Source organism: Aythya fuligula, chromosome Z (assembly GCF_009819795.1).
Source record: "Aythya fuligula isolate bAytFul2 chromosome Z, bAytFul2.pri, whole genome shotgun sequence".
NCBI lineage: Eukaryota > Metazoa > Chordata > Aves > Anseriformes > Anatidae > Aythya > Aythya fuligula.
This window is the reverse complement of record NC_045593.1, coordinates 9,066,903-9,075,108: the sequence shown is the minus strand read 5'-3', so window position 1 is coordinate 9,075,108 and position 8,206 is coordinate 9,066,903. Positions and strand designations below refer to the sequence as shown.

The 8,206-nt window shown below is 45.7% G+C and overlaps 1 protein-coding gene across 1 annotated transcript; it reads right to left on the bottom strand.

Moving 5' to 3' along the window:
- Window positions 1-2,948: 2,948 nt before the first annotated feature.
- NUDT2 (nudix hydrolase 2) lies at window positions 2,949-7,265 on the bottom strand. The gene is made up of 2 exons (XM_032205815.1): window positions 7,099-7,265; window positions 2,949-3,855 (listed from the first exon to the last, which is right to left on the bottom strand). The coding sequence occupies exons 1-2, from the start codon at window positions 7,229-7,231 to the stop codon at window positions 3,542-3,544; spliced, it is 447 nt and encodes a 148-aa protein (XP_032061706.1). The 5' UTR covers window positions 7,232-7,265; the 3' UTR covers window positions 2,949-3,541.
- Window positions 7,266-8,206: the final 941 nt, after the last annotated feature.

The window sequence follows — 8,206 nt, the reverse complement described above, 5'->3', positions numbered from 1 at the left end:
ACATCACTCCATAATTATTTACTAGGGGTTTTCCCAGACACTCCTTGGGAAAATACTTTAGTAATAGACATGGGCAGAAGAACTCTTTCTTCACCGGTGACCAGCATACACAAATGACATTCAGAATTACATTCTGAGTTTTTAGTGCTTACACTTTAAAACAAATCCAGAGACTCTATGTATAATGTTGGGACAAGTTTCCAAATGTGTAAGCATCGTTTTACACAAAACAATTTGTGGGAATATGCTCTGCACACAAAATGCTCAAAATGTGTGCACAGTACCTCGCCAATTTACATTCCTCTTACCTTTACCTACCTTTTTATAGTTAAGACACCCATCTTCGAAATTTTCTCCAGGGAGCACATTACCTTACTGTACACAGCACTTGTTATCCTCCAAAACGTTGATGCACTTTGGGAACTGCATGCTTAGCAGTGCCATTAAAATGCAAATACTTACTCAGAGTTCAGCTAGTGTTGTGCTTTCCAGAACAGCAAGTGCTTACATTCATTACTGCTGAATGTGCAGAACAGATGACTTGTTAACGACTCTCTATAATTCATACTAAATATGCAAATCTTTCCCATAAACACGAAGGCAGTAATACAATTGTTTACACAGCAGTGATTAAATGGTAGCTCCCACGATAATGAAAAAATATGACTGTGAAACAGCACAGGCGTTTAACTATTTTCCACCCCTCTCCTTTGCTGGTTTTTGTTACTTCTCACCTGTTTACTTTGATTGGATGCTAGATAATAAGTTTTCCAAGGTATAGGCAGAGGAGCTGAAAGTAAAACTCCTCATCGTGAGAGGTCTTGAAAAGCATGTTAGCCAAATTTCCATCAGAAAAGACTCTGAAAAAAGCTGATTCTCCTTTGGGGATGGGGACGGACCAGGTGACAGTGGGAGACACCTCCCACACCCTGCTACAAATGACTTGTGGAGAAACACTCACAGCAATTGCACGACCTGTGTGCTGCTCGCTCTTTGCCATCACCTGAATGCAATGCTTTCAAACAGTGCGTAATCAAAATAAAACTTACTGTAAAGTGGAGTAGCACTGGATTTTTTTTTTATTTAATATATATAAATATATTTAAAAGGATGCACTTTGAGGAGGCTTTTGTAAATCACTCTACAGGAAGATAACAGAGTGACAAGCAAGGACAACACTGCCACAGTGGTGCTAACATTGATATACGCTGCACCAAAGCACAAGCACCGCATCCCTGGAGAAAATCATACTACTAAACCGCAGCCCGTATTTCTCAGCTCACTTACGCTGTATCTCTGGTATTGCATGTCTTCTCCAGGGCTGATGTGGTGCTCATGACCACCTCTTCATTCCTGCAGCAACGAGAAAGACAGAGTGGAAGTAGAACCCTGTTTCTCACACACTTATTTGCCTTGTAATTTACATGTGCTTAGGCAGCTAAAGCTACACTAAGGGATAGGGAAGAAGGGACATGTTTTTAGCCTCTGTGGGGATAAAAATATTGTTTTTTCACAGAGTTACATTGTTTAAAGGTAAGGAATGTGGTACTAAAATATGCTTGCAGTGATAAGAAAGCTTAGCAGGCCACCTTGTAAAATGCAGACAACCAGACTTCTTAGAGCAATTAGGCGAAAATGACGGTGTCAAGTCAAGTCAGATAAGTGAAGAAACATTACCAACTCAAGCAGTAAAAATGTCCAAAGAAATTTGAAAATTGACAGGACAGCAACTGAAGGCCATGTATTGTCTGTGAAGCATCAGATAGGTTGTGAACCTGGATTACCCAATCAATGGGGAAATGGGATGGTCCCTGTTGTAGGTAGCCATACACCTTTCCTCTCATGGCAGGGTGTGAGTGCCACCCGGCATCTGGGAGAATTTACCTTGAGCATGAGGACCTTGAATGCTACCAAGGACTTGATGGGAAACTGCTCAAGACTTGAGATCCCCAGGGCAGATCTCTGGTGGTACTGTGGAGGGAAGATCTTACAGTCCACCCTACCATCTAATTGGGAAGGCACTTGTGCACTTCTTCAATTAGCTATACATGTACCCTACACCCTGGCATTTGAAAAAGAAATATCACAAATACCCAGAAGAAGTAAAAGAAGCTTAGGAGTATCATTCAATGATAGAGTGTACATAGATTCTATTGGGGTACCTAGAGGAGTTCCCAATGAACAGAAAGCCAGGAATCAAATTGCTGCAGGGTTTGAGTCACTGTTCTGTTGGGTAACAATCAATGAGAATGTGGATTGGATTAATTATATTTATTATAATCAGCAGAGATTCATAAATTATACAAGAGATGAGATAAGAGGAATCGCTGAACAACTAAATGCCACCAGCAAAATGGCTTGGGAAAACAGAATAGCATTAGAGATGACGCTCGCGAAGAAATGAGGTGTGTGTGTGATACTGAGCAACCATTGTTGCAGCCTCCCACGGTTCCCTGGGATTCAGAAAACTCCTCACCCTAAAATTTAACAATGCCATCATGGTTTTTTAGTGTTACTGTACCAAACCACCCAGGAGACTCTGAGCCATTTCTAACAGCACATTAATGAGTATACAACATGCTAACTACATCACTTCCCACTGATGTCAATGGCAAAAGAGATTCACAGGAAAGCTGATGCAGGCAAAGATGCAGCAATCAGTCCTACCACATCATGCAGTCATTCAACGTGGGTATTCACAGCTCAGCAGTGGCAGTGCACATGACCCTGCTGCCCACAGGTGGCCACAGCCTGCAGCCCCAGAAACTGTCAAAGAGATGCAAGGTTGCACGTTAGTTTAGATATTTTGTGGAATAAAAAAGCTGCATTAGGCAGCCATAAGTCTCCCCCTCCCAACCCCTTGAATAATGTATGGCCAAGGTGCGTGTTACAGAGCACAAAGAAAGGGATTAAAAAAGAACTTCAAATTTACCATTTAAATATTGTATGTCAACAGTTTATTAAGACTCCTTGGATAGCAACTATTTTCATAACAGTGCATTAGTGATGTACATAAATTCATGATACAAACAAACAAGACCTGAAATGATTTGACAAATAATCACAGCATATCAGTGGAGGAGCTGGGAACAGAACTACTGCTGTCCCATTTGAAATACAAGGTGCAACTTCTGCAGTACACATTTTGTTAGCAAAAATCTCCATATGCTCATTTTTACAACGCTATAGATCTGCACCTGCAAGTCAAGAAATACCAAGTGTTTGATTTTCAAAGAGATTCATGACTGCTCACCACTTCAAGAAAAAATAAAAAAAGAAAAAAAGAAAAAGACAGGAACACAAGAACACAAGAAGCCTTTGTTAGTTCTGTGTTTCAATTCAGACACCTCTGGCTCCTGGTTCAGTCAGACCATGCTTCTTTTCCATTACCTAGGGGACAAAAAAGTGCAAATTATTTAAAAGCTCCAATTATCTTTACTGAATTTGTACAGATTTAGAAAAAGAAATATCTATTTCTGCAGCCAAAATTAAAATCAGGTCGTGGTCCTTCAAAGAGCCCCCTTATCTTTCACAAAAGTATTTATTCCTTGGAGCAGAGAAATTGATGCACATCTTTCAGCGTTGCTTGCATGTCCTCATATTCTGCAAACTTGCAAGCATCTTCCAGCTTCAGCCAGCGGAAAGCTTGGTGCTCATCCGAGAGCTTGATTTCAGTGTTACAATCCTTCACCTCTGCCAGCCAGTAAACAACGGTCTTGGGTTTGCCATGGACGGGATAATGCAGTTCTTTCTTGTACCCCTCCACGAGGGTGAGCTGGCTGGCCTGAAGACCTGCCTCCTCCTGCGTTTCCCGGAAGGCTGTCTGCAGGTCATCCTCTCCTGGGTCCACGTGGCCTGTCAAGAATGTGAAAATGTAAGTCTCCAAGATGGAAACTCAGACTTTGTTTATGCAGTTGACAACAAGGAAACATTGGGAGGACACCATAGCTGATACAGAACTGAAATGGAGAGCAGAGATTGCTCATCAAACATTCCTCTCTTGATTTTGCTTTTGTGCCATTTATACTTTTTTACACTGCATTTTCTGAAACTATCAGTGGCCTGTTAGCATGAGAAATCTTCCCAGTCCTCCACTTGTCTTCTGGAGCACTCTGTACCTGTAATGCTCCACCTTCGATCACACTTCAGGCTAAAGACCTTTGGAATACTTTTCCTTTAGCCAGTAAGAGGGAGGACTGCAGATCTGCAAGAGTCTTGGCTCTCAACCTTTCCCTCCCACAGAAGCTTAAGGCTCAGTTCTGCAAAACTCTTACTCATGCCAACAGCACAGAAACAATGGGACCAGACACCAACAAATGCCATTTGAAAGCTAGGTTTCATAAAAAAAGCTTTCGGTCATTTGACTCACAGCTTAGGACAATACTATGAAGGTGACAGAGCGCTGGAACAGGTTGCCCAGGGAGGCTGTGGAGTCTCCTTCTCTGGAGACATTCAAAACCTGCCTGGACGTGTTCCTCAGTGGCATGATTTAGGTGTTCATGTGCCGGTAGGAGAATTGGACTAGACGATCTTTCAAGGTCCCTTCCAATCCCTAACATTCTGTGATTCTGTGATTTTAAGTACTACAAAGAGTTGCAACATCTTTTTATATTTAAAAAAAAAACTGTGAAAAGTTGCTAAACAGAACTAAACTAGCTTCCTGCATCTCCTTCTTGTTCCAGCACATCCTAAACCACCACGATGTCAATCCTGAAATCACTTCAACTGGAAAAGCAGAATGAATCACACAGGGGATTAAAAAAAAAAAAAAAAAAAAAAAAAAAAACCTCCAAACACATGGTTAAAAGGTGGCTGCGCTTCAGTGGTAGATCAGATGCTTATGAACCCTGAGCCACCCCAGAATCATATAGATGCAGTTATCATGTGAAAGAGACCACCAATATTTTCTCCTCTGCAGGGATATACAGCAATTACGGGTATTTTTAATTTCTCTCACATATTCCCCTCTGAAATACAGCACACCTAAATGCTAGCCCTGTCAACAGCTGGTCTTCTCGGACACCCGATTTGTTTCACGTCGCTTAGAATGAGAGGTGCCATTACAAACAAAGGATAAATATAACATATCCCCAGCTGTTTGTATTTTTGTTGAGAAATGTCAGATTTGGTTTTCTCATGAAAGATCCAGACAAGACCATAAATAGAACAAGCCAAGCAAGATCTCAAAAAAGCAACTTAACAGGAGTTGGGAAGCTTCAAAAAAAGGGGTGGGGAGTAGTGTTTAAGCTTTATTTTACCCCGGGTGTAGCTCTATTTTCTACTTAGGTGTCTGCAAATAGCCACGATTTTCACAGAGATGAGTGTTCTCTCAGGTCCCAGTTACCCAAAGCAACCCTTTAGTACTAGATGAGCAACCGTTTTAGAAGTGGGGTACGTGGGGAGCTCATGTTGCTCCGCCAACAGGTCTCACTCACTTCTGTGTGTATCACTAGCTTAACCACCCTCTTACAATGCAACATCATCTCAAATTCTAAATACACTTCTATTTCAAAAAGCAACTGTGCAGAAAACAGCATCTGATGTCTTAGATATTTGAGATCAAATATGCTGAGGCTTTAAGTAAAAATATTTTCTCAGCACTGCAAGTCATCTCCTTCTTTTTGAGGATAAACTTATTTTCATCTTGTACATATACAAAGCTGGGACTTGGAGCAACAGAATCCACCAGGCCTTGAACAGCTGGATTCCTTTTATAGCATCCACAGTAAATGCCCACAGAACATCCACGAACAGTCAGTAACCAGTTCCTTTTATGATAATAATGATCCAGTTACCAAATAAGCAATGAGCTGAGGCAGCAATAAAGCTGGAGACCAGGGTTCAGTTTCAACCCACAGGGCACAAATGCTACCTCCTGCCCACCAGCACAGGGAGAGGCAATCACCTCACCCCACTGACTGTTGCTAACCTCCAGCCTAAACTCAGTAAGTTCCCACTTTGTGCTATACACTCTACCCACCAGGAGCAAAAGGGATCACTGGCAGCACATCACACCACGTTCCAACTCCTCAAAGCCATTTGCACTAGTAAACAAGCCCTGCATCCCCTGTCCATCAGACTCGACTTGTGCAAAGTCACAGATCTAGAAGCAGGGATCAGGCTGATGAAGTTCTGTAGGGAATACAGTTTAATCCCATAAAGGCTGGAGCTGCTTAGGGACCTTTAAAATATCAAAGTACAGCTGTAGCTGTAAGTGGGCTTGCCTCCTGTGTGCTCTTGGAGAGGTGATTATAACTTCTCATTCTGGCTCCTGCCACATTACATCAAGATCTGCACCACATACAAGTTATATTATTGCACCACATAGCCTGGGGCTGCCTTTGAAGACCACTCAAATTACAGAGAATATATAATGTAATAGCACCTTCATTTATTGCCCTCAGCTCTGTACCAAGCTACTAGTAAAGGCTGCCATCAGATTGTGGTTTCTGATCTACAAAACCTTTAACGATATGATCTGAGTGTGTGAGACGTATACCTGAGTCATTCCACTTGCTATTGTGCTGGCTTGTCCTGAATTACTGTGTTCCCAGTACCTTTCTGCATGGATCTCTCCTCTCACAACAGTCGTGTCCCAGCTTATGGTTTTTGGCTTTCCAAAGGCTGCAAACTCTTCTCCACTGAGGTTTTGGTGAAGTGGAGGGTTTGGAAAGTTTTGTTCTTTCCACTGATAGGAGAGCACAGCTGATTTTGTTACTAGCTTTTTTTTTTTTTTTTTTTTTTTCAATTTACGGACTCCTGTTCACAAACTGCTCACGTGCTGTGCTACTTCACAAACTCAGTAACACAAATTAGCGGAAAGAAATCCCAGGGGGTAAGAAATAGCATCTAGGGAGATCTACAACGAACCTGAACTCTCCGCGTTGTGCTATTCCCGGCACCAGGGCTGGGACAGCGCTGGCACTACCCAACACCGGCTCTGCCACAGAGCTCCCCTTCCAGCTGCCCAAAAGACGCAACCATGCCAAAAACGCCAGCTGATAGCCGCCCCCAGAGCTGACCCCGGCAGCACCCAGCAGACCTCAGGCTGCAACCTGACAAAAAGGCAGAGCAGCGGGTTATGGGTGCAAACATCACCTTTGGGTGGCGTCCAGTGGTGGGTGCCGTAAGAGGTCTGCAGGAGGAGGTACTCGATGCCGTCAGCCGGCCTGGAGGACGCCGCCGGCTGCAGCCTCCTGTAGACGATCAGCCCACAGGCCCTGGCCGCCATCTCCCCGCTCGTTCCCTGAAGGGGCCAAGCAGAAATGACGTGGGGCTGGGGCAGCGAGCCCTTCCCTTCGCTGCTGCCGTGCAATTAAACCACGTCCCGTGCAATTACACCGCGTCCCCGGTGACAACCCGCCAGGTGTGAAAATGGAGCCCTTCCCTCTGCGAATGGGGCAGGATGAGCCTGTATAAAAAAAAAGCTTAAATATATAAATATGTGTGTGTTTTGGGGCACGAAATGGGACCTGTGTGCTGTTTCTTTACAACTGATACATAACATAGCAGGCAGCAGGGACAGAAAACGATAAGGAGCCAGGACAGCCGGCCCTATAACGCCCTGAATTTCCCTGCAGAAGCCCCACAGGGGCGGATAATGCCCGGCTGCTGCCCGCGGAGCCCCCATCTTGGGGCTGGGGCTGGGGTTGGGGCTGGGGACCCCTCCGCCCCCGGAACCCCCCTCCGCCCCCCGCGGTTCCCCCCCGGACCCCTGAGCGCGGCGCACGCCCCGCTCCCTGCCCTCACCTTGGCTTCCGGATCGGGAGACGAGGAGGCGAGCCCAACGCGCGGCTGACAGCCCGCTCAGCCAATCGCAGCGCCCGCTCCCCCCTTCCCTTACGCCCTTAACCCCGCCTCCCTCCGTCTGATTGGCTCCTCCCCAGCGAGCCGCGCGCGCCACCGTTTGAAGCGGGCGAGGCGTTGTTGCCATGGAGACGCGGCCTAGGCGCCGCTCGCGGAGCCTCCGCGCCCGCTGAGGGGACCGGGGGGGACCGGGGGTGGCGGGGCCCGGCCCGGCCCGGCCCGGTGCTGCAGGGAGCGTGCGGGCAGCGGGCAGCACGGCCCCGGCCGGCTTTTATCTGGGCTGAACGCGTGATCAGGCGCGGAGGCTTCTTTTGGGGCGAAACTGTGAAGAAAACGGTAAAAGTTCATCCGGCACCGAGCTGCGGGGCTGAGGCGGCCCCTGCGAGCCCTGCGGCGGTAC